The following is a 26522-nucleotide window of genomic DNA, read 5'->3' on the forward strand; positions in this document are numbered from 1 at the left end:
GCTAAAACAGTTTCTATGAAGTTAGGCGTTCTGAGACGTCTCCGCCAGTTTTTCTCACCCCCCCCAGCTGCTAACTCTGTACAAGGGCCTTATCCGTCCATGTATGGAGTATGCTTCACATGTCTAGGGGGGTTCCACTCATACTGCTCTTCTAGACAGGGTGGAATCAAAAGCTTTTCGTCTCATCAACTCCTCTCTTCTAACTGACTGTCTTCAGCCTCTCTCTCACCGCCGACATGATGCATCTCTAGCTGTCTTCTACCGCTATTCATGCTAACTGCTCTTCTGATCTTGCTAACTGCATGCCTCCCCACCTCCCGCCGCCTCGCTGCACAAGACTTTCTTCTTTCTCTCACCCCTATTCTGTCCACCTCTCTAATACAAGAGTTAACCAGTACTCTCAATCATTCATCCCTTTCTCTGGTAAACTCTGGAACTCCCTGCCTGCTTCTGTATTTCCACCTTCCTATGACTTGAATTCCTTCAAGAGGGAGGTTTCAAGACACTTGTTCATCAATTTTTGACCACTGCTTTGACCCTTTTATGGGACTGGCATTTTAGTGGGCTTTTTTTTTATTGATTTTTGTTGCTCTTGGCCAGTGTCCTTCCTACACAAAAAAAAAAAAAATGAAGATAGCAGAGAAGTAGGGAGAGAAAGAATAAAGAATAAAAGTAGCACGGGAGACTGACGTATCATGAGCTAACTTACAGTAACTTATATAGCCTAATAGAGTTGTTTTCAAATTGAAACTCATACTTCTATAGAGAATAAAAGTCAAAGATTAGGGTGATCAAATCAAACTAGAGCCAGGCTCCTTAGTAACCGCATCACGAATTATTAAAGACGAAGTATTTATAAGAGGGCGGGCGAGTGCATCATTCACGCCCGGCTACCCCCATTCCCCCCCTTCTTCCCTCCTCACCTTTCTCATTTTACATGATTCCGCCCCGCGCTTCGCCAGTGTGCTGTGTGGCTTCCTTTGTTAAAGGCCCAATACACGCTCAGGCGGCCTCTACGGTCACCTGAACAGCCGTCCGGACGGGCCGGTGTGGCACAATGAAATGTTCAGTGTGTCCGGGTACTGTGTTGGCTGCCAGTCGTGCGTGACATCACCAACTTGCAGCCCGCCAGCGACCGAAGTCTCTTGCGGGTCCTCAGCTCCATCCCAGGTTTAAACGAAACTAGAAATCTTTTGCTGTTCGCATCTGTGTGTCAGCGTGACAAGATGACAGTGACTAATATTGTACGTTTTTGGCTAAAATTATCGTACTTTGGTCTGAATTAGATTAGAAAACCAATGTTAGCGGTACGAACATGACAGTACAGTTTTTATTAGATCTACTTGCTTTAACGCGAAGGAGGAAGAGGGACTAACGGCGACCCGCAGAAAATACTGGAACGTACAGGGAGGGAAAAGCGGTACTCAGGCGCGAGGCGGACAGTTCTGATAATAGTGGTAAATCTCCCGTCCCGTACCCAAATCTGCCCGCCTTTGGGAGATATTTTCCAAAAGTGTATTATCGTATTGAAAATTTATCGCTTAAAATCAACTAAATTACCGTATAATATAGTATGGACGTTATCGTATCTGACGGGAGGCCCTGCACGCAGGAAAGTCCCCCTCGCATGTGTGAGTAGTCTTACCGACATTGGCCGACACCTTCTCATTAGCTAACCTAAAACTAACCTAACCTAACCTTAACCTTTACCTAACTACCTTCTAACAAATTATTGGATATAGTCTCATTTATTATAAGACATTATTTCGGATAGGTTAAGTAAAGTTAGGTAAAGAAAAGTAAAGTAAAGTTCAATCCCTAACAGTGTTAGGGATGGGAGCGTATTGAACACAATTACTCCGCTGCCAGACAACCTTCTCTTGTACCTGCCGGAAACACTGTCGTACGCCTTAGTTGAGAGATCACAGAGTGGAAGCATCGTCATATTCTACTACCGAGAATACGAGAAATAAGAATGGAGAGGGACAGCAGCACCGACTCTGATACATACATGGAAGACGATGACTACCAGCCTTTTACGTCAAGTCCTTGTTTGAAGCCTCTTCTAACCATAGCAAGCATTGCTGAGATACAGCCTGAGGCAGACATGGGTGTATTGATGGGAGCCCAGCAGTAGCTACTTCTTACTTCATGGAAAGGTAATTATGTCCGCCACTTCTTACCAATGTATTATGTGTAAACAAAGGGTTTCGTGAAGGCTTGGAAGAAAATAGAATATATTTGTGTTTCTTTGGCAAATTATTTTTTCTATTTATTTTGAAATTTATTGTTTCTTCCTCTTACCTTCCTCTCCTACAGTGTTCACGAGTCCACAGTAGTGGGCATGGCTATGAAGCAGAGTGATATTGTGGGATTAAAAGTGTGTTTAATAATAGACTACAATCCTAATTAGGGAAAGGTTAAGTTAGGTTAGAATGGGTATGTTAGGTGGGTTTGGCCCTTCCAATTTAGGTTAGGTTAGGTTTTATTAGGGTCTTGTAATGGCCAAATACTCATTTCTTATATATAGGTTAGGCTGGGTCAGGATATGTAGCTAGGTTTGGGCCTTCCAATTTAGGTTAGGTTAAGTTTTATTAGGGTCTTCTAATGCCCAAATACTTATTGCTCATATATAGGTTAGGTTAGGCTATGTTAGGTTATGTTAAGTCAGGTGGGGTTAGGTTAGGTAGGTTTGGGATTTCCAATTTAGGTTAGGTTATGTTTTATTAAGGTCTTCTAATGTCCAAATACTCATTTCTTATATATAGTTTATGTCAGGTTAGGTGTGGTTATGTTGTGTTGGGTATACATTTCTCGATCAACATTATGGCCTCCAACCACATGCTAGATTTGGGAAAGATTTTCCCACAGACAGAGACTTTGTTCAAATCTCAAATAACCAGTATGTTAATATTTTCATCTGTATACTAATTTTGTATTTCTTTTGTAGGGAACACCATTCAAAGCAGGAGGGCCAGGCAGATGTTCTGAACAACATGAGTGAGATGGAATTCTTCAGGCACCTTCGCCTCAAGGAAATCTTTTGACGGCACCTTGGACTTGATGCACAAGGCTTATGGTGAGGAGCCTTCAGGTACCAGCCTTTATTTGGGTCCAAGAAAATCTTTGTACCTCACTCTGGTATTTAGGCACACAGAGTACCTATCGTGAAATCTCGGATGTGTTCGGTGTGTCACACAGACCACAGTGTTTGAATGTGTCCAGAGATTGATTGATGTCCTGTGTGAGGCAGGAAAGGATGTCTTATTGTGGCCAACTCCTCAAATTCCTGAAATTGAGCAGGAATTTCAACAAATGGAAGGAATTCCTGGTGTGGTGGGGGCCGTCCTTGGTACGAGAGCCGCGCCATGATTTAGGCGGTGTTCGTCTTATAGCCGCAGCATTTCAAAATAAACCTCATATTTCGACAGTTCTGTTACTATACATATGTCAATAGCAAAGAACAGTAAAGATATCTAGTCATCCTTATATTTCATTTAGTATCCTACGAAAATAATGCGTAAACTACAACAAGTTCCCATAACTAGAAATTCGAAGTCACAGTCACATGAACTGCCACGGACTTCGCTCAGTAGACCATGGTCTGAACTTCAAGCCTCCAGATATCCCGAGGCGATACAACTCTTAATTCAGGCCCTACGGACAATTCTTCTGAATTCCAATACCAGGAACAGGTTACTACTTTGATCTTTTCTTATATGAAAATTATCATGTTCTTACGTGCCTCAGAATCGTCATTTTTAATAATAAAGGAGTGGCAGCACCTTTCAGCCAATCAGAGCGAGAGTTTGGGTTTGTCCTCCCGAAACCCTAACGCCTCCCCGAGGCGTTAGGGTTTCGGGCAAAAAGCGTTAGGGGTTGCGGAGTGCCACTGAAAACGCCTTTAGTTAGCTGATTAGAAGGTGGCGGCCATACACGAGGCGAGACTTCTCGCACCAATCACGAGGCGAGATTAGCTCGCACATGCGTAGAGTGTTTGGGGATTTACCTGCGTGCAGGCCCTCCCATATCTGACACTAATTTTTCGATTAAATGATAATTATCGTATATCTGGTCACGCTGCTGTGTATATTGTGTGATGATGTGTCGAGCACACACACACACTTTTTTGGGGGGCCATCACCCTACATGGGTATTAGGCCATTTTAATTTAGGTTATTTGTAGTTTTTTTTATTTATTTATTTACTTATTTATTTAGTTTTCTATTGTGGCGGGAAGCTTGACCTGCCTCTGCGTTCCATTCTCCGGTGCCCTGGAACCTCGTCCAACCACATGGTGTGAGGTCAATCCTCACACCCTTTGTCTTCCGAACGCCAGCCCTGGCCGTGATCTGACCCGGCCAGCAACCACCCTTACATCAGCCAAGTCCGTGTCTGCCCAGCCTTGCTGGTGGACATGCGTAGTTCGTGTCCACCTGGTCTCGGTGGCGGACATGTGTCACACTTCAGCTTCATTATTTATTATTTTGTACAGTTTATCTCATCAATATAACGCATCAGCATTACCAGCTTGTTTCTTTGGTCACCTATACACAAGTACTAGCAGGATTTACCTAGTACATTATATATTTATTTATTTATTTTCAAAAAATATACTGAACAATATATACACATTCATTCTTTCGCACACACTTCATTCATACGGAATTCCTGATCCTGTCATACAGATATTGTCCTTTGTCAGCGCAAGGAAGGAGAAGTAACACACAAGCACACTGGTACGAAGGCTACGTAGCATCGCTACGTATTATTGTACATGAATGGGGAACAGTCATATTGAGATCACGCAGTGCACAATTCATACATAGTTTCATAATTTTGTTTACATGTGTCAGTGTGTATACATAGTGCATAAAATATGTTACATAATATATACATGTAAATCACATATCTCTGATTAAGTTGATCTCATTCAGGAAAATCATCAGTCTATCGGCCACATCCGAGTGCCGGGGCCGAGGCCCCAGCAGTAAGCTGCCAAGGGCCGCCTCTCCTCTCGATAATGCACACATTGAAACAGGATGTGCTCTATAAAGAGGGTGACGTTACAGGTAGTGCATTGTGGTGGAAAGGCACTGGCTCTGTAGGGGAGCATATGTGTAGGGAGGGTGCAGTCCATCCTGAGGCGTGCAAGGGTCACCTCCTCCCGCCGTGTGGGGCGATTGGGGGAGGTCCACTCGTCCAGGATGGGTTTGGGTGTATGTAGGTGGAGGTTGTCCCAGTAACTCTGCCACAGGAGTTTTACTGATGATTTAACAAATGAGAGACATGACTTAATATCCCATCAGAGGTCCCATGCTCCCTCGAGCTCAACAGCAGACCTAGCCAGTATGTCAGCCTGTTCATTTCTGTGTATACTGGAATGTCCAGCCACCCAAATCAGTGAGGATTTACAAGAATTTAGTTTATTAATGATGTTGCCCTGGATTTCATTTGTATCCGTGTGACTGGACTCTATTACCTGAAGGACTGACAAAGTCCGAAATAATTACAGTTGAATCATGAGGAGTTTAATGTATAATCTATGGCCTTATCAATAGTAAAGAGTTCGATGAATGGGTAGGCAGTCAGAACCTGAGGGCACACTCACACAACAACACACTTGCACCCACACATTCATCCGTCTTGGAGCCGTCTGTGTAGATATGAATGGATGAAGGGAGGCCAGCGACGAGGGCCTGGAAGTGTTGGTGGAGCTCTGCCTCTGTAACGACAGCCTTCTTGCCCGGTAGTCAGTTGATGGTGATGGTAGTCGTGGGGACGTTTCCAGGAGAGGAAGAATCGGCAGCACGAGCAAGTCCGCGTCGTCCAGTCTGATGCCGGTGAGCTGGCAGAGCCTATGGAGTCTTGAAGCTACTGGACGGCGTACTACAGTGTTGAGGTGGTGGTGCTGCCACATAATCATGCTTGCTGCGTTACCGAGGGGAGCCTTCCGGGTTGTTTTTTATCCCATGGGATAAAAGAAGGGCGTCGCGACGAAGGTTCAGTCGTTGTATATTGGCCTCAGCCTCCATCCGCGCCACACGAGTGCAGCGCAAAATTAATGCTCCAAGACACATTCGCACACATTCATTCTGAAACACATCCAATCTCCTCATTGTTGGTTCCGACGCCGACCCATACACAAGTGAGCCAGGATTTCTTCATTGTTGGTTCCGACGCAGATCCATACACAAGTGAGCCAGGATCTCCTCATTGTTGGTTCCGACGCAGATCCATACACAAGTGAGCCATAGTCTAAGTGAGAACAAATTAAGGACTTATAAACCATTAATAAAGATTTTCTGTCTGCTCTTCATGAGGTACCAGAAAGATACTTGAGGACATTAATTTCTTTAGGACAACGAATAAGCAATTCATTAACATGAGTCTTCCAATTGAGCCTGCTGTCAAAATGCAGACCCAGGAACTTTACTGAATTTTTAAACGGTATCAGCTGGCCTAGAAGAATTAATTGCAAAACTGGTACGTTACGCCTAGTGATAACAACACCGATACACTTAGGAACGGAAATCTTAAATTCCTACAGAGAGGCCCAATGCTGAACGGATCCGCCACGCCGGGAACATGTTTTCAGCGTATGTGTGTAAATAGCCACCTTACGAGGTGAAATGGGCCTTTGTGTCTGGCCCACAGGTGAGGTAAGCAGTGTGTGTAGAAATTGCCATCTTTAGGTGTGACGTGGGCCTTTTAGTCTGGCTTACAACGAGTTAACCAAAATTATTGAGCGTAAGAAGAGCATGGTAATTAAAGAAAATGTATATTTACAAGAGGCCACTACAAAGAGTAGGTACCAATCACTGATTTAGGCTAGGTTAGGTTAGGATTATGTTGGGTTAGGTTTAGACTCATGAATAGGTGAGCCTTTTAAAATTTATTTGAAATCAATACAATGATAATGTTGTGCACGCCGCTTCAGGAGCTTCAGGAATCCCACTCCTGGAAACCAGTTTGTTGTGGGCCTGTGGCTCACATCCAGGTGGGCGGCGATGCACAACAGCTTTTCCGGATTCGTTGTCCAACGAAGCGACGAGGCAAGCACGCGCACTCAGGCTGACTCAGCAGACTACTAAGGGGAGAGGGTAACGAGAAGGGCTCAGGTGGCGTTCTCTTGTCATTATTTACAGAAACACAATTTCAGCACACAGCAGTACAGCGCCACACTGAGCAACAAACTGCCGCTACAGAACACAGTACAACACAATGCACCCAGAAACCGCACGTCACTATTTATTGGTTAAATCACACTACTGTCAATACCAAAGGCAGCAACTAGTGGCCGGACAAGACGCGCACACATGAACGTGTAATTGTCTCTCAGTTCTGCTGATAGCGCGGCGGCGGTGACGAGTGCTGGAATACTGCGTTCTCTTTCCACTACTGACAACCCAGTACGGGCTTGATGCATGTGCAGAGCGCTTTCTCTCTCTCTGCTCCTCTGATATGCGGTAGTGACGTGACACAGATGGGTCAGGGGAGCGGAGTCGCGCAGACCTGCATTCTTGTTATCTTACCTCTCACTTCTATCTGGCGTAAGAGGGAAACGACGCTCTCTCTCTCTCTCTCTCTCTCTCTCTCTCTCTCTCTCTCTCTCTCTCTCTCTCTCTCTCTCTCTCTCTCTCTCTCTCTCTTGGAGGGCCGCCATAGCTCCTTATATAAGGTTGGTCCCTCCATGCCACCTTCCATGCCACTTCCGGTCCCTCCAGGCTGCCTCAGCTCATGCATCATTGCCAACACCTAACTACACTACCTAATGGCACAGTGCCACCAACGTCACCCCTCCGCTGCAACAATGATAATAAATAACTTTTTAACAATAGAAAATTAAAAAAGGAAATGATAACTAGATACAACCGAACGATGATGAACGCCAGCCACATCTCTTTAACATTTTTCTTGTAGTATTCTAATATTTCTGTTACTTATGATCTTATAACACGACAATATTCGCGATAAACAATTATTAGCATTAACATATCTTTTAGAGCATTAGGATAAAGTATAGTTATGATTTCAGACATGACATCCTGCTGAATAGTCCAAAATATAGTTTACCATATTAAACAACATCGCCTGCTTATAAACAACTTTCCCCTCAGATGCTTTGAGAGACCTTGCCGCTCCACGAACAAGTGTCTGTACGATAAGTTGGGCACACGGAGTGTCGGGAAAATTTCATCTTGCCACACGGCCTGTGTCACCCACCACACTAGTCCTGCCTGAAGGCAACGCACAGTCCTAGCAAGACACAGCGGAGTGAAGATCAAGGCTTCTCCCATGGACATGGAGAGAGTTAGACCTACTTAAGACTGCAGCTGTTGAAATGAGTTATTACAAAAGACCAAGAAGAGGAGAAAGAGTAACCTCTCTCTATGATAATAATAATAAAAGAAAGTAACTTCTTTCCATGTTTGATAAAGAAGGTGATCTGTTCCTGAGCATGGAAGGATGACATTCTGCCTTATACTGACTAATTTAAATGTAATGATATTTCAAGCATACCATCCTTTAAAATCTGTAGCTATATATTCTAATGTGTCGCCAGAACTCCAGTTTTTTTTTTTTTTTTGCCACTTTATATATATATATACATATATATATATATATATATATATATATATATATATATATATATATATATATATATATATATATATATATATATATATATATATATATATATATATATATATATATATATATATATATATATATTCCTTATACTCCTTTCTATATCAAACCTCAAAAGCTGGAAATTTTGTGTGCGGTAGATATATATATAAAATTTATATATATATATATATATATATATATATATATATATATATATATATATATATATATATATATATATATATATATATATATATATATATATATATTCCTTATACTCCTTTCTATATCAAACCTCAAAAGCTGGAAATTTTGTGTGCGGTAGACATGTTCACGGTGAGCTGCCGAGTGCTGCACTGAGAGGTGTGGCCTCAAGGCCACCTCATGTGCCCATACACTCTTAAACAGGTCTGACTGGACGCTGGCCAGACGGAGTCAGCCTATCAGCTACAGGTTCGTGAGGTGGCCTCTCCAGCGGCCTGCACTGGCCGCCTCAACGTCCCATACACGTTCAGTTTTGCCTGAACAGTCCTGGTTTATGCAGGTGGCCAGATAACCCCCCTGAGTGAATATGGGCCCCCTTAGTAGTCTAGTAGCATAATAAGAAAAGAGACCGGACGCGCGCAGATAGCACTCGTGATTGTTTACAGCATAATTTTAATAAAAATTGTTCATTGCTAATTAAAACATTATATTTTCAAATCGTGAAATGTTCTACCTTTGGAATGGAGTCACACAAATATAGAAATATGTTTGATATATATATATATATATATATATATATATATATATATATATATATATATATATATATATATATATATATATATATATATATATATATATATATATATATATATATATATATATATATATATATATATATATATATATATATATATATATATATATATATATATATATATATATATATATATATATTGTATCCTTGAAACAAAAAAAAATTCCAAAGCTAACTTCATCTGTCTTTAACAGTGTGAGCACCCTGAAGGACACCGGCATTGTGGATCACCTGCTCAGGACGAACGTTCAAGAAGCCAAAGAATGCGTTCAATCGCAGGCCTCCATCACTCTCGACACGACGCTCAGGCCTCTGGCGTTAGGAGATTTCTTCGGAGTATACTTTCTCTATGGCGCAGGTATGGAAAAATTCATAAATAAACAGTAAAACAAAAATAAAACAAAACAGAAGACGAGTGTATGTGAGTGTGTGTGTGTGTATATATACGAGTATATGTATATATATATATATATATATATATATATATATATATATATATATATATATATATATATATATATATATATATATATATATATATATATATATATATATATATATATATATATATATATATATATATATATATATATATATATATATATATATATATTTATATATTTTTTTTTTTTTTTTTTTTTTTTTTTTTACTTTTTTTTTTTTTTATGCATAAGGGATACTGGGCAAGGGCAACAAAAATCCAGTAAAAAAAAGCCCAGAGATGCCAGTCCCAGAACAGGGTCCAAAGCGCTAGTAAAAAAATTGAAGGATAGATGAAGTGATAAGTGAAGGATAAGTGAAACTTCCCTCTTGAAGGAATTCAAGTCATAGGAAGGTGGAAATACAGGGGTAGGCAGGGTAATCCAGAGTTTACCAGAGAAAGGGATGAATGATAGAGAATTCTGATTAACTCTTGCATTATATATATATATATATATATATATATATATATATATATATATATATATATATATATATATATATATATATATATATATATATATATATATATATATATATATATATATATATATATATTGTTATGACCACCCACAAATTCCTGCCACTCTTACAGTTACCTCAAACTCGGCTAGCTTCACCCACCAACAGGCAATTATAAAAACTGAATCATTTTCCATTTGGTGAGAAAGAAAGACTTCACTCTCAAATTAGATTTATTTGAGCTGTATACCTTTCATTTAACTCCTCTGACTATAAGAAATTCTTTGACCACTTAACTTCTAAAGTTGAGCACATTCTGACTTTCTTCCCTTTTGCAGAGACCTCCATTCTTGGAGACTTCAATGTTCACCACCAGCTTTGGCTTTCTTCTCCTTCACTGACCATCCTGATGAACTAGCCTTCAACTTTGCTATCCTCCACCACCTAGAGCAACTGGAGCAGCATCCTACTCACATTTCTGACCGTCTTGGAGATACGCCTAACATTCTTGATCTTTTCCTGACCTCTAATCTTTCTGCTTATGTTGTTCCCCTCTCTTCGCCGTTCGGCTCCTCCGATCACAATCTCATATCTGTATCTTGTCCTATCGCTCCAATCCCTCCTCATGATCCTCTTGAGTGGAGGTGCCTCTTTTTTTTCATGTAGGAAGGACACTGGCTAAGGGCAACAAAAATCCAATAAAAAAAAATGCCCACTAAAATGCCAGTCTCATAAAAGGGTCAAAGCAGTAGTCAAAAACTGATGAATAAGTGTCTTGAAACCTCCCTCTTGAAGGAATTCAAGTCATAGGAAGGTGAAAATACAGAAGCAGGCAGGGAGTTCCAGAATTTACCAGAGAAAGGGATGAATGATTGAGAATACTGGTTAACTCTTGCGTTAGAGAGATGGACAGAATAGAGGTGAGAGAAAGAAGAAAGTCTTGTGCAGCGAGGCCGTGGGAGGAGGGGAGGCATGCAGTTAGCAAGATCAGAAGAGCAGTTAGCATGAAAATAGCGGTAGAAGACAGCTAGAGATGCAAATTTGCGGCGGTGAGAGAGAGGCTAAGGACAGTCAGTTAGAGGAGAGGAGTTGATGAGACAAAAAGCTTTTGATTCCACCCTGTCTAGAAGAGCAGTATGAGTGGAGCCCCCCAGACATGTGAAGCATACTCCATAAATGAACGGATAAGGCTCTTATACAGAGTTAGCAGCTGGGGGGGTGAGAAAAACTGTCGAAGACGTCTCAGAACACCTAACTTCAGAGAAGCTGTTTTACCTAGAGATGAGATGTGAAGTTTCCAGTTCAGATTATAAGTAAAGGACAGACCAAGGATGTTCAGCGTAGAAGAGGGGAACAGTTGAGTGTCACTGAAGAAGAGGGGATAGTTGTCTGGAAGGTTGTGTCGAGTTGATAGATGGAGGAATTGAGTTTTTGAGGCATTGAACAATACCAAGTTTGTTCTGCCCCAATCAGAAATTTTAGAAAGATCAGAAGTCAAATGTTCTGTGGCTTCCCTGCGCGAAATGTTTACCTCCTGAAGGGTTGGACGTCTATGAAAAGACGTGGAAAAGTGCAGGGTGGTATCATCAGCGTAGGAGTGGATAGGACAAGAAGTTTGGTTTAGAAGATCATTAATGAATAATAAGAAGAGAGTGGGTGACAGGACAGAACCCTGAGGAACACCACGTTAATAAATTTAGGAGAACAGTGACCGTCTATCACAGCAGCAATAGAACGGTCAGAAAGGAAACTTGAGATGAAGTTACAGAGAGAAGGATAGAAGCCGTAGGAGGGTAGTTTGGAAATCAAAGCTTTGTGCCAGACTCTATCAAAAGCTTTTGATATGTCCAAGGCAACAGCAAAAGTTTCACCAAAATCTCTAAAAGAGGATGACCAAGACTCAGTAAGGAAAGCCAGAAGATCACCAGTAGAGCGGCCTTGACGGAACCCATACTGGCGATCAGATAAAAGGTTGTGAAGTGATAGATGTTTAAGAATCTTCCTGTTGAGGATAGATTCAAAAACTTTAGATAGGCAGGAAATTAAAAAAGCAATAGGACGGTAGTTTGAGGGATTAGAACGGTCACCCTTTTTAGGAACAGGTTGAATGTAGGCAAACTTCCAGCAAGAAGGAGAGGTAGATGTTGACAGACAGAGCTGAAAGAGTTTGACTAGGCAAGGTGCAAGCACGGAGGCACAGTTTCGGAGAACAATAGGAGGGACCCCATCAGGTCCATAAACCTTCCGAGGGTTTAGGCCAGCGAGGGCATGGAAAATATCATTGCGAAGAATTTTAATAGGTGGCATGAAGTAGTCAGAGGGTGAAGGAGAGGGAGAAACAAACCCAGAATCGTCCAAGGTAGAGTCTTTAGTAAAGGTTTGAGCGAAAAAGTTCAGCTTTAGAAATAGATGTGATAGCAGTGGTGCCATCTGGTTGAAAAAGAGGAGGGAAAGAAGAAGAAGCAAGGTTATTGGAGATATTTTTGGCTAGATGCCAGAAGTCACGAGGGGAGTTAGATCTTGGAAGGTTTTGACTTTTTCTGTTAATGAAGGAGTTTTTGGCTAGTTGGAGAACAGACTTGGCATGGTTCCGGGCAGAAATATAAAGTGCATCAAATTCTGGTGATGGAAGGCTTAAGTACCTTTTGTGGGCCACCTCTCTATCATGTATAGCACGAGAACAAGCTGTGTTAAACCAAGGTTTAGGAGGTTTAGGACGAGAAAATGAGTGAGGAATGTACGCCTCCATGCCAGACACTATCACTTCTGTTATGGGTTCAGCACACAAAGACGGATCTCTGACACAGAAGTAGTAGTCATTCCAAGGAAAATCAGTAAAATACCTCCTCAGGTCCCCCGAACTAGCAGCGGCAAAACGCTAGAGGCACCTTCGTTTAGGGGGATCCTGTGGAGGGATTGGAGCGATAGGACAAGATACAGATATGAGATTGTGATCGGAGGAGCCCAACGGAGAAGGAAGGGTGACAGCATAAGCAGAAGGATTAGAGGTCAGGAAAATGTCAAGAATGTTGGGCGTATCTCCAAGACGGTCAGGAATACGAGTAGGGTGTTACACCAATTGCTCTAGGTCGTGGAGGATAGCAAAGTTGTAGGCTAGTTCACCAGGATGGTCAGTGAAGGGAGAGGAAAGCCAAAGCTGGTGGTGAACATTGAAGTCTCCAAGAATGGAGATCTCTGCAAAAGGGAGGAGAGTCAGAATGTGCTCCACTTTGGAAGTTAAGTAGTCAAAGAATTTCTTAAAGTCAGAGGAGTTAGGTGAGAGGTATACAGCACAGATAAATTTAGTTTGAGAGTGACTCTGTAGTCGTAGCAAGATGATGGAAAACTCGGAAGATTCAAGAGAGTGGGCACGAGAGCAGGTTAAGTCATTGCGCACATAAACACAGCATCCAGCTTTGGATAAAAAATTAGGATAGAGGAAGTAGGAGGGAACAGAAAAGGGGCTACTGTCAGTTGCCTCAGACAACTGAATTTCAATGAGGAAAAGAAGATGAGCTTTAGAGGAGGAGAGGTGGTGTTCTACAGATTGAAAATTAGATCTTAGACCGCGAATGTTGCAGAAGTTAATGAAGAAAAAGTTGAGGGAGGTGTCAAGACAATTAGGGTCGTCGACAGAAAGGCAGTCCGACATAGGGACATTTATGGTCCCCTCCCTAGATGGGGACTCCGAGGCTGATGTAGGAGTCGCCATGATCATTTTTGAGTGAAGAGTGTGTGTGTTATTAGGTGCTTGTAGTTTTGTGTGGAGGAAGAGAGTTGTCTTTGGATGGCAGGCTATGACTGCCCCCTTGTTTTGTGAGACACAAAGGGAAACGTTCAGTGAGGTCACAGCTAGGTTTAATGATAAGTTCGCAGCACCCCCCCCCCCCCCCGAACAGTGCTTTAGACCCCAATGGGAGTAATTATCGTTTTGGCAGGTGTCTACTGTCTCCTCCTCTGGCGTTTTACCTCTGCTAGTTGGTGAAACCTGAAGAAGTATTTTGTTGATTTTCCTTGGAATGACTACTGCTTCCGTGTCAGATACCCGTCTCTGTGTGCCAAACGCATAACAGAGGTGACAGTGTTTGGCATGGAGGCGTACATTCCTTACTCTCTTTCTAAACCTAAACCTTCCAGCAAACTTTGGTTTAACATAACTTGTTCCCGTGATATACATGATAGAGAAGTGGCCCACAAAAGGTATTTAAACCTTCCATCTCATGCACTTTATATTTCTACCCGGAACCATGCCAATTCTATTCTCCAACTAGCCAAAAACTACTTCATTAACAGAAAGTGTCAAAACCTTTCAAGATCTAACTCGCCTCGTGACTTCTGGCATCTAGCCAAAAATATCTTTAATAACTTTGCTTCTTTCCCTCCTTTATTTCAACCAGATGGCACCACTGCTCTCACATCTACGAGTATCTCTAAAGCTGAACTCTTCGCTCATATCTTTCCTAAAAACTCTACCTTGGACGACTCAGGGCTTGTTCCTCACTCTCCTCCACTCTCTGACTACTTCATGCTACCTATTAAAATTTTTCTTCTTCAGTGACACTCAACTACTCAACTGTCCCCCTCTTCTACACTGAACATTAACGGTCTGTCCTTTTCTTATAATCTAAACTGGAAACTTCCATTCTCATCTCTAACTAAAAAAGCTTCTATGAAGTTAGGCGTTCTGAAACGTCTCCGCCACTTTTCTCATCCCCCCTCCAGCTGCTAACTATGTATAAGGGCCATATCCGTCAATGTATGGAGCATGCTTCACATGTCTGGGTGGTTTTACTCATACAGCTCTTTTTAGACAGTGGAATTTTTATGTCTCTAACTCTTTTCCCCTAATTGACTGTCTTCAGCCTCTTTCTCATAGCCGCAATGTTGCATCTATAGCTATCTTCTACCGGTATTTTCATGCTAACTGCTGTTCTGATCTTGCTAACTGCATGCCTCCCTTCATCCCGCGGCCTCGCTGCACCCTATTCTGTCCACCTCTCTAATGAAAGAGTTAACTAGTATTGTCAGTCATTTATCCCTTTCTCTGGTAAACTTTGGAACTCCGCTGCTTCTGTATTTCTACGTTCCTATGGCTTGAAATCCTTCAAGAGGGACGTTTCAAGACACTTATCCTTCAATTTTTTGACAATTTTGCCCATGACCGGTGTCGTCTTTCATTTAAAAAATAAATAAATAAATAAATAAATAAATATATATATATATATATATATATATATATATATATATATATATATATATATATATATATATATATATATATATATATATATATATATATATTTCATTGAGTGTGATCGCTAAGTCAGCATTTATTATTATCTTCAAGATATTTTCTTAATATCTAACATGAGTCTTATTCTCTTTTGAAATCTGGTGGATGACTAGTCATATTTGCTAAATCGCAATTTCAGGTTCCTTAACCTTTCCTTAGTAGCTTTGGAATGACTGGACACGCTGGTGAGGCTGGTATTTCTTCCGTGACTTTAATCGTCGCTCTGGGCGGGGTTGCCAGATTACTGAGGCAGAAAAAAAAATAAAAACAATGGCAACAAAAAAAAAAGCTCCCAAAAAAGTCAAATGCACTACAAAAAAAGCCAAAAATATGCAGTAAAAAGCCCAGCTTTTTATTATTCCATTTCCAAATTTACCAAACATTATACGATATGTACTGAACACTGGACAATAGTGGATTGGCGATGTGTGTATAAAAGTGCCACATACTTCGTAAGTCCTCCTCCTGGGCTGAAAAAATAAATGGAAACGAAATCCGCAAATTCAATTCTAATGTGACAATACCCACAGTGGAAGAGTTACTTGTAGCAGTATATGCTAGACAACTAGGCCTAAGGCCATACAGCTCCCGACGTCTCATTTGAAACTTGACCGTAATCCATTATACACTAATTGAGATTGGTGGGTTCAGAAGTGAATGCAAAATACTAACAAGACATTATAGAAACGTTCTCTGCACAAAGAAATGGCTGTATTCATGACGTTTATCATACATAAGAACATAAGAAATAAGGGAACCTGCAAGAACCCAGCAGGCTTACACGTGGCAGCCCCTGTATGAAATATACCTACCTATTTCCACTTATCATCCCCATCCATAAACCCCTTCTAATCTTCTCTTAAAACTCCCTAATGCCTTAGTACTAACAACATGATTACCGAGTCCGTTCCATTCATCTATCACTATTTGAGAACCGATTTCTTCCTATCTCTTTCTTAAACCTAAATTCTCCAAGCTTGAACCCGTTATTGTTCTGTCCTGGTTGCTAAACCTAAGAATTTTGCTTTTTTTTTCACATCATAAAATTAATGAGTGCTCCCGGACCACACTAAATCAACTGGCCCAGGGGCCCACAGTTGGATCACAGTGCTCTAAACCTTGTTTTTTTTTTTTTCCCACTTTACAATAAGTATAAACAACTAAAACGATCTCTTTTGGGACATGGAAAAACGATTTCACCAATATGACTCATCACAAGACAATAGACGGTATTTCTAGTCAGTGCCTTACCAACGTACTCCTGGATTATCCATGAACATAGGTTGCTGTTGACAGGAAGCCTAAAATTACATCAGACACGTCAAAAACCAACAAAACTCACCAAAATTCAGCCGTAGACCTTACGCACCATCAGCATCATCACCTAGTTGATTTATCTGATTTTCCCTTTTTGGCATTCAATAGCAATACGAGAAAATGGGACAAATTGCATGAGTTACCATGACAACAAAAGAAAAACTAAGGAAAACACACGAGCACTCGACTTAACTTAAAAAAAAAAGAAAATTATCTTAAGAGGCGGCGAATAAACTCACCATATGCAGATAAGCTTATTGAGGCCAAATGAAGTATATTCAAGCACCATATTCAAGAAAAAGCCAAAAAAAAAGCTTCATTTGTTTATCCAGGCCAAACTAAATATCCTTAGGCGTAATGCCTGAAAAAAAAAAGCCAAAATTGAGATTTTTGGCCTAAAAAACAAAGGGCAATCTGACAACCCTGGCTCTGGGCCGTAAGAGGCGCTGATTGGTTGACTCCGGTTGGCTGGTGGGTTCACTCTGTGGCGGCGGTGTTTGGTCCCTTCTCATGTTCGGTTGGGTCTGTAAAAACCCTCGCCTTGTACATTGAGCCTGGGGTTGAATTCTTTTATGTAAAGAGCTTCAAGTATTGCAAGACGTCTCACATCTTTACACTTGTCTAAGATTTCAGTATTTTCTTCCAGGCCTTTTCTTGTGATCTTGGTGCCGTACTGCTGCTGTAAATGTATTCTTGGGGCTTCCGATGTTAGGTGGCAGGTGAGCCGTTGGGACAGCTTTGTCGTTGTCATGCGGATGTAAGATGAAGGGAGGGCTTCATAGTTTCCTCTTTTACAGGTGAACTTATACACGGTGTGTGACTTCTGGGTTGTCTCTCTTTCTATGTGGGGACTATGTGGGGATGTGGTTGTAAAGAGGTCTTCTGTTTACACGCTCGCCCCGTGTTCTATTTACATCTTGATCTGGATTTACCCTGATATGAGTGATCAGGATCATGATCTCGGTGATCTGGGTCCGGAGATAAGTTATAGCAGGCGACACCTGCTGAAGCTGCTGGCGGCGGCCATATTAACGGCTGAGCAACCTCTACTTGGGATTTATTTAAGGGAATACATAGTAAGAAAACGGCTTATAAATCTGAGGAACAAAGTGAATGGTAATGAATCATTGTAGAATGCTGCTGTGGGCACAGAATGTGAACAGGTGAATAGGAGGTGACATACCAGGAGATATTACAATCCACACCAAGTCTTGGTTTAAAGGCCTCTGATTATAATTACATGGCCATTACCGCATCTATCATCGACTACTTGATGAGGTAAAGGAAGATGATACTTGTTCAGTCGAAAATAATACATTTCTACTTTGGAAGTGCCTCGGTAATGGTGTCAATAGTGTCAGCACGCGGGCCAGGCTAGCCTCACCTTACTTACGTCCGAACATTTTCTCATTTTACCATTCTGTACTTCATCACAGCGAGTACTTACAGCATGCAGCATGTGAAGAGAGCTTTGTGTGAAACTTTTTTATTCAACGTTCATGGCTAGGCATGGAACCCAGTCTCGTGCTGCCTGGGTAGGCATGTGGCTGGGTCTCATTGGTGGCCTCCTGGTCGGCCTAACTTCCTCAGGAAATGTACAGTAGGCTCTAGTCCTCGTTGACACTTCCTTAGAGCACAGTGGCGAGCATCAACAGTCTGCCGCTTGTGACAGCTGGGCAGCGACATGCTTGTGTTATTATTGTTTTGATCAGTAATGGCCGCGAGCGTTCTTTTTACCCCGAGCAAATCCAAATCAGATCCAGATCCAGATCAATGATCTAGAGCTGATCAGTGTTGTAAATAGAAGATGCCTTAAGTAGGAGATGGCTGGTTTTTTTGTTCCTGTAGTGTATTTGGAGCTTTATCTTCCTTTCTGGGACAGTGGGTTTGACGTTTCTTTCAGTATTTGTTTTTTAATTCTTTCATCTTTGTTTGCTGAAGAGAAGGCACGGTAGTATGGTGATATCAGGCATTCTTGAGTCTTACGAGGAGCTGGAATTATGCCACTTGTCGATGATCTTGGTTTGGTGGACAATGTTCTTTTCACTGAAACCGTCGTTTATTTTATTAATACTTGTTACCCTTTCTATTTCTTCATGTACTTGCTGCCAAGTACTGCAGTGTGTGAGTGTTCTTCGGATGTAAGCACCGATAGCAGAATCCTTATATTGGTCATGACATTCGCTCCTTCCAATAAGGCAGTCCCCAAGGTTAGTTGGCTTGATATATACTGCTGTATACTAGTGTGTCAACACAACCCCAGTCACTCTTCAAACTTCTCAGAAAATATCACACAAGGAAAGCTGCTATCCTTCCCATGACACACTGTGCTCTCAGTGAAGGTACAGTGCCCCGTCTAGACTGTTGCAGTACTCTAAGAAGTAAATAATTAAGAAAGATCCAACATTCATAGTGCCAAACCCCTACTGTTCCAACTTCCCGAGCTTGCGCATGCGCACTCACTGGTGTTGCTGTTGACACAACGGAGCAAACAGAAAACGGGATAAAGGAAATTGGGGTGGACTAAGAAAAAATGCCTGGATACGATCGTGTGGAGAGTGTGAAAGCTTAAAAGTTAAAAGCTCTCGGTTCCTTGATCAGCAAAGATGATAATGTCGCACAACCCTCTAATGCTGTGTTGCTGGATGAGATAAGAAGCCTGAGGGAGGAAATTAATTGAACCATATGAAGCATAAAGTAGAGTGGTTATTCACCAGACTGGAGGATGCTTACAAAATCATAAACCACAAACAAAAATTCCTGGTGGCGTTGGATGTTGGTAATCGAGGAGAAAACATCGTAACCGGTGTGGCTGAAGAAGAGAACGCAATGGAAGTCGGAGATGTTGCCAAGGTTCGGGCGGTGATCGAGGCAGCAGGAGTGACCGGCTGCGACACCACTGCCTGGAAGATGGAAAGACTCGGACATCCAGATATGAGGAAGAAAAGACCAATACGCCTGAAGATGAAGAACCAAGAAGAGAATAAAATTTGGGTTATTTCTTGATAAGAAATCCACCCCCTCATTTTTCCTAACCCGCCCCCCAACCCCTCAAACAAGCTTGGAGTCCTGTGGGGAAATGAAAAATAAGTGAGAAATAAGGGTTCAAAAAAATCTAAGGAGATTTACCTCAATATTTCGAATTTTCCTAACCTATCCTAGCAACTAGACCCAGACTAGGACGTTAACCTATCTTAGCATAACCTAACCTAATTTAACCTAACCTAATCTTAACATAACCTAACCTAACCTAACGAGGGATCTCAAAAATTATACCGTTATACCTTACCGGTGTGGTGTGGACATTCTCAAAGAGGTTGAGGAGGGGCTACAGCTTGGCGGTTTCCTTAATAAACACATGGAACCTTTCCCTTACGTCCGTATATCGCATCTTAACCATTGCTGTTGTTCACATGGTGACTTTTTCCTTGCTGAAAACTGGCACTGTTCGCTTCATTTCCCTCCACTGGGTAGCCATATTAACAAATGACAGTGAGCCTGTATCACAACGCCTGACGTGTCCCTAAAATAAATTAAATGTGTAACTAAACCTACCATGGAAAGTCGTAACTGGCGGCTTCACGAGTGGCAGCACGTGATTGGAGAAATCAGCTCTATGGATACCATGAAGTCCTAATATGCCGCTACCCACAAATCCTACTTATAAACAAAAATGATTTCAATGACTCCTGCAGAGCTCACTGGACTTAGAAAATATCGAATTTCTCCGCATTCGAGTGCTACTACAGCTAAACAAGACACGTGCCCCCATTTTTTTTTTACATTTACAGCAAGGTCACCGAACTTTCTACATGACATGTGAGTTTCGTGTTTGTATGTAACACGGACATAATATCCAGATTAAACATATTGGAGCATGCGAAATATCTGAAGGGCGCTGGAGCACCGTTATCTTTCGTGTACACTAACAAGGACCTGCATCCAGTGATTCGGAAAGAAATGAAAAGATTGTGAAACAGGGAAAAGAAGAACAAGCCAAAGAATGCAGGGGTAAAGAAAGCATCAAGTACGATTGGAGGAATCGCATCCCCTAAAGGACGAGGACGTGATCGACAGGTATTCCCCGTCTTTCAATTGAACTAATAGCCGAGCTGAAAACTTTCATGTTTGTTCATGGAATATTGAAGCTCTCTAAGATAAGTTACAAAACTCTAATAACTTAAGATTTCTGAAAATTTTTCATATTGTTTGGCTATTAGAGACAAAGGTAAACGCACGTTTTACTGTCCCGGAATTCAGTGTTTATTAAAACCTTTCGAAACAAGACAGCATCGTGGGGATATTATGATGTTGGTGAAAAGTTCATTGGTTCGACTTGAAAGGAAAGTAGACATGAGTTACGAAGGGCAGATTTGGTTAGAACTGACTTGCTCCCCGGAATTCATATTTGGTGGAGTATACCATCCCCATGATGATTCTATGCATTACGATATTTCTTCTGATTTTTTTTTTTTTTTTTCAGTGCAAAAGTACACGATAGAAAACAAGTTATCGTGATGGGAGACTTTAATTTCTGTGTTGGTACACCACCTGTTCCAGATACAAATGATCTTTCACTGAGTTACGAAGGAATAAAGAATGTGACAGTAAACGTTCACGGTAGAAAGTTGTTGGATATATGTATGAATAACTCATTGGTGATAGCTTTGTGTGATATGTCACACAAAGGTATATATAAGTATGTCCTACAGAAAACAGGAAAGATGAGTATTTGAGATAGATTTGTGCCTCATTAAGTATCAGTGGCTTGATGTAATAAAGAAGTTGGCGGTAAACCAGTGCACCAAGGGATCAGATCACGTGTAGAACTTGATTTTAGTTATCACTTCGTGTCTGAATCTCTCTTGTTAGAAAGGACAAGTAACTTAGGACAGACATATTACAGGCCACATGTTGCTCATTTGTTTAAGAAAGGTAACTCATACCGGTCGGTTGATGTTCAGCGTTTCAGCAGTGTTATAGAGGCCCACCCCTCGCCTGATTTGGTAGGGAGTTTATTTGATGTGTTGAGCGCAGAATATTATTATTCAAATGGTATTTAATGAGTGTAGAAAGCAAAATAATAAGCATGATATTGAATGGGACATTACTAACTATAGATGGAAAAGACTTTTGGATACTAATGATAGCAAAGCTGAACTACGTATGAAAAAAAACAATGCATTGAGGCCAGACATAGGGCAAATAGGGTATTAAGATTAATTTTTATGAGTGATAAATGTAGATGTCTCAAAGTAATATTAATATTAAAGTTTCCTGTCTGTTACGTACATTGATAAAATGGCAAAAATTATAAAGGAAACACTTCCTGTTCATGGTTTTCTGGGCACTTTGCATTCCTTATTATTAATGAACGATACAGTTAATACTTGCCACTTCAAGAAACCTGTGTGAAAGGATACTTGATATCCTGTTTGATTTCTGTAATGGGTATGGTATGATTTTAGATTAAAAGAAATCTTTCTTTGTTATAAATGGGGATAATACTGATAAATTACCTTTTTATAATAATAAAATGGAGATACAGTATTGTCCTAAATATCTGTATCTTGCTTCATGGTTTACGGATGACATCAAAGTAAGCATCACTTCATGATGCCGCTATGTCTAACTTAGTTAAAAGTTCGCTATTTTCTGCAACGCTAATAGCTGATAGGGATATGCCATATGTGTATAAATGAAGAGTATTTAATGCTGCAGTGTTATCATCCCTACTGCATAGTTCTGAGACTTGGCTAACCTTAAATGTCAAGAAGGTAATGAGTCATTACAATCGATTAGTAAAATGTCTTCTTGGGGTAAGGAAAATACTTTTAACCTATATTTTGTTGAGTCAGGTATACCACCGATGGAATTCTTTTTGTGCAAGAGGAAACTATTTGTAAAAGAAAAGCTGATGTAACATGACATGGAGGAATCATTTACTTGTGTATACAAACTTTGTAAAAGGCACAAATCATGTGGGTACAGGTTCATTCAGAAGGCACTGGACTACGATGTTGTTTCGGACCCGCTTCAACCAATCAGAGACTTAATTAGGAATAAGCCCGTAGAGGTCATCACTTAACACCAGTCTTTCAGTGCACAATGTTTACCACAGTAAAGGTTTTAAACCAGATTTTCCATATGGCATTCACAAGATTCCGTCTGATGTCTCACAATTTCAGAATAGAATTAGGAAGGTGGAGCAGAACACCAGTAGAGTTAAGGTTGTGCAACCAAGGTAAAGTTCGGGATGAGTCTCATATTCTGTTAGAGTGCCCTTTGACTAATGGTTGTAGGGAAATTTTTTCTTTTTTTTAGATTTCTCGTCAGCGGAAAATATGCTTAGTGAGAGAGTTAACTGTGATATAAAAATTTGCTTAGTGAGAAAGTTAAGTGTGATATGCTCTGTAAATTCATTATTGACGTATTCCATGTTGATAGTACCATTGTGTGATTTTTTTTTTTTTTTTCCTGAGAATTGCTATTGTTTTCTGTGTTGATATATTTTGTTTTTTTTTAGGGTTTGTTTATTGTTATTTTTAGTTTATTTAGTGTTTCAGTAAGTATTCTAATAGCTTTTAGCATATATGTAACAGTTTTGGTTTCGCTTTCTATATTATGTTGTCATTTTCTTCTGCTCGCACAAATTATATGATGTGAAAATTTAAGAGACCTTATTATTTGTAATATTCATTTTTTGAACAAAATGTTTCTAATCCTGGTTTTCTTAAATATTATTTTACATTTCGTTATAATAAATGAAGATCTGTATGAAAAAAATACTTGTAAGTTTTATCAGTAAACTACTACTACTACTACTACTACTACTACTACTACTACTACTACTACTAATACTAATACTAATACTAATACTACTGAACGGTATTTGCTGTTGCTTCACAAGGACGTCGAGGAAGGGCATGGTACCGTTCACACTGTATTCTATGGTGAAGTTGAGACCAGAAATTTCTTCAAGGCAGCGCTTGAGCTGGTCAGCACCACCGTTGCTTGTAGTCTTGATGAATATGTCGTCAATATAGCGGCAATATATATCAGTCTTCTCAGTCTTTTTAAACATTTCTTCCTCCATGCAGCCCGTAAAGAAGTTGGCCATGAACACAGCCAAGGAAGAATCCCTGGTTACACCATTAATTTGACGGTACTTGTTTCCTCGAGGGCAGGTAAAAGGGGTTTCCAGTGTGCAGCATTCGAGGAGTCCGCGTAGTGCAATTTCAGGAATGTTAAGTGATGTGCAGAGTCGTTATGGTGCACTCTGTCAATGATGTAGACGACGGTCCGTTTGACAGGAACATTGGTAAAAAGTGATTTCACGTCAAGTGAGGCAATGTTACCATCGGCTCATGTTGCTCTTGAGGATATGGAGAAAATCAGATAGATATTGCAGGCTGTAGATGGTGGGAACTTAAGGCGCCAGGAAGAGTATGTTGAGCAACTTTTTAGCGATGTGGTACGTCGGTGTAGGTATTTGAGAAATTATTGGACGCAGCTTGTTTCTTGCTTGTGTATTTTAATGTTACCATAACAGTAACCCATGCTGTACTTGCCCACGAGCTTGTTAAACTTTAGGTTGTTGCTGCTAGCGTTGCATTTGGTCATTATTTTGTTGAGTTTGGTCTTGAGCGCGTCTGTGGGAGAGACGGGGGACAGGGCGACTCCTGCTTGAATGAATCTTAAGTCGTGCACCTTCCACAGTATATTATGGAAGCCCACACTTGTGGCTAGTCCAGGGCTGCTCTCGGCGTCTCAGAAGGGCGTAAAGGGTCTTTGACCCTATTCAGAAAACGTCGTTGTGTCGTGTCCTGTGTCGGCGTCTTTCCCAGAGCGGGGAAATGATTGTAACCAAAAATGGCAAAGATACCTTTTAATTCCAGTAGTATGCCACCATTTATGTTCCCCTACTCGGCTGTTGGTCACGCCAGCGGCAGGAACATTTTATTTAGGGTAGCGTGATATTAATATACTTGAAAGAAAGTTTCAGTCAAGTCATTATATACAGTTTATTTATACCAACAACAGGAGTGCATTGGCTATGGGATAATGTAGTAACGTAAAAATACTTAACAGTGTTACGTTTCGGATTACTGAGAGACGTTAAGAATACGTCACCGTCTTTTTGTCAGTTAATCAACGACATCATATCACTTACTTTTAGAGCTTTGAGTTTTGTGTACATACTAACACTGCAGAATTCAACGGGACACACGACAGGCTCTTGATAGCGCTTACTCTCTGTCGCACACACAATCCGTTGCCAACTCTCTCGATGTGGCCCTCACCCGCTCGCTAGGGCTTGCTTGACGTGACCACTAGCGACGAGCGTCATTCCACCCGGAAGCACATAGCTCTCTCTCTCTCCCACTATTTTGCCTCGGGGAGGTGCCGCCGGCTAATATACATAATACACTGTCCCCCTAACAGTGACGACTCTGGAGAGGAGAAATGGAAGACAAATGCGAAGCACATGCAAAAGGCATCCTCTGGCCGCAGAGACAAACAAGAACACGCAACAGCGAACCAGTCACGTTTAAAACAAGGAAGACACTAGTCTACGACAAAAAGAACAATGCACGAATATTAGACAAAGGAGGGGACGCCGGCTTGCTCCAAGATGGACGCCAATACAAGCACTGCTCACGAGTGAGACTCCAAAGGCAAATACACCCACCTTAGAGACCGAGAGCACCCAAGCCAAGCAACACCTATGGGCTGATGCAATAATTAGAATTGTGAGGTGTATAGTTAATATCCTCCCATTTTTACTAATTTACTTATGTTTCAAAATGCAGCCTCACACTGCTCGCTCTCTTCGTATATCCTACTATCACAAGTATCAGGCCACCACTGACTCTTGAGGACGCCGTGAGAGAAAAAGCACTCGTCTCCCAGACTAGATCACGTGGTCAATCGTAGAGAGGAAGGAAAAGTCGGGGTGGCCGGGCGTATGAAGAGAGTAACCCTGCATTGCGCCACACTCTCACACGCTCTTTCTCTGTTTATCCCTCCTATTCTTATACTTGTTTGCTTTGTGCCGAGGAATAAGAATATTTCAGAAACAATTAGTATTACTGAAGTTTGAAAGAGAACTGTGCATTTGATCAATGCCAGGTGGCTGCACACGGGCCGTCCCGCAACGTGAAACTGATCGCTGTTGCTATATTATGAAGTTCGCTGTTCTGGTTTCCCATGTAGCAACTAATAGATCGTTATGTTTTATCTATTGTTTGTTGAAATGATACACGAAAATTTTGATGAGTAATAAAATAAAATCCTCAAGATACCAACGCCCACAATTGCTCCCCTTCCTCCCTCCCTCCTTCCCCTTTGCAAAGTTAAGTGCATTCAGATTTTAATGTCCTGTAACTTCTAAACCATGGCGTTAGAATAATTTTACCGTAGAATATTTCCCACTTAGAATGACTTAGTGTTTCATTTCCGAGTATATGTGACTTTCCTCATGAAACACCCTGTGTGTGTGTGTGTGTGTGTGTGTGTGTGTGTGTGTGTGTG

The 26522-nt window shown here is 41.1% G+C and overlaps 1 protein-coding gene and 1 long non-coding RNA gene across 2 annotated transcripts in view; both read left to right on the forward strand.

The window, feature by feature from the left end:
• The window catches only part of LOC135093665 (glutamate receptor ionotropic, delta-1-like), a 110180-nt gene that overhangs the window by 83034 nt on the left and 624 nt on the right, over nt 1-26522 (forward strand). Inside the window, exon 10 of the mRNA XM_063993154.1 lies at nt 9631-9794. Coding sequence (XP_063849224.1) covers nt 9631-9794 — 164 coding nt within the window. The remainder of the gene's footprint in view (nt 1-9630; nt 9795-26522) is intronic.
• On the forward strand, nt 1913-3483 carry LOC135093563 (uncharacterized). Its single transcript, XR_010263420.1, has 2 exons — nt 1913-2159; nt 2951-3483. It is a non-coding gene; the product is annotated as an uncharacterized LOC135093563 (long non-coding RNA).

The sequence above is a fragment of the Scylla paramamosain genome, chromosome 43 (genome assembly GCF_035594125.1).
Source record: "Scylla paramamosain isolate STU-SP2022 chromosome 43, ASM3559412v1, whole genome shotgun sequence".
Lineage (NCBI taxonomy): Eukaryota > Metazoa > Arthropoda > Malacostraca > Decapoda > Portunidae > Scylla > Scylla paramamosain.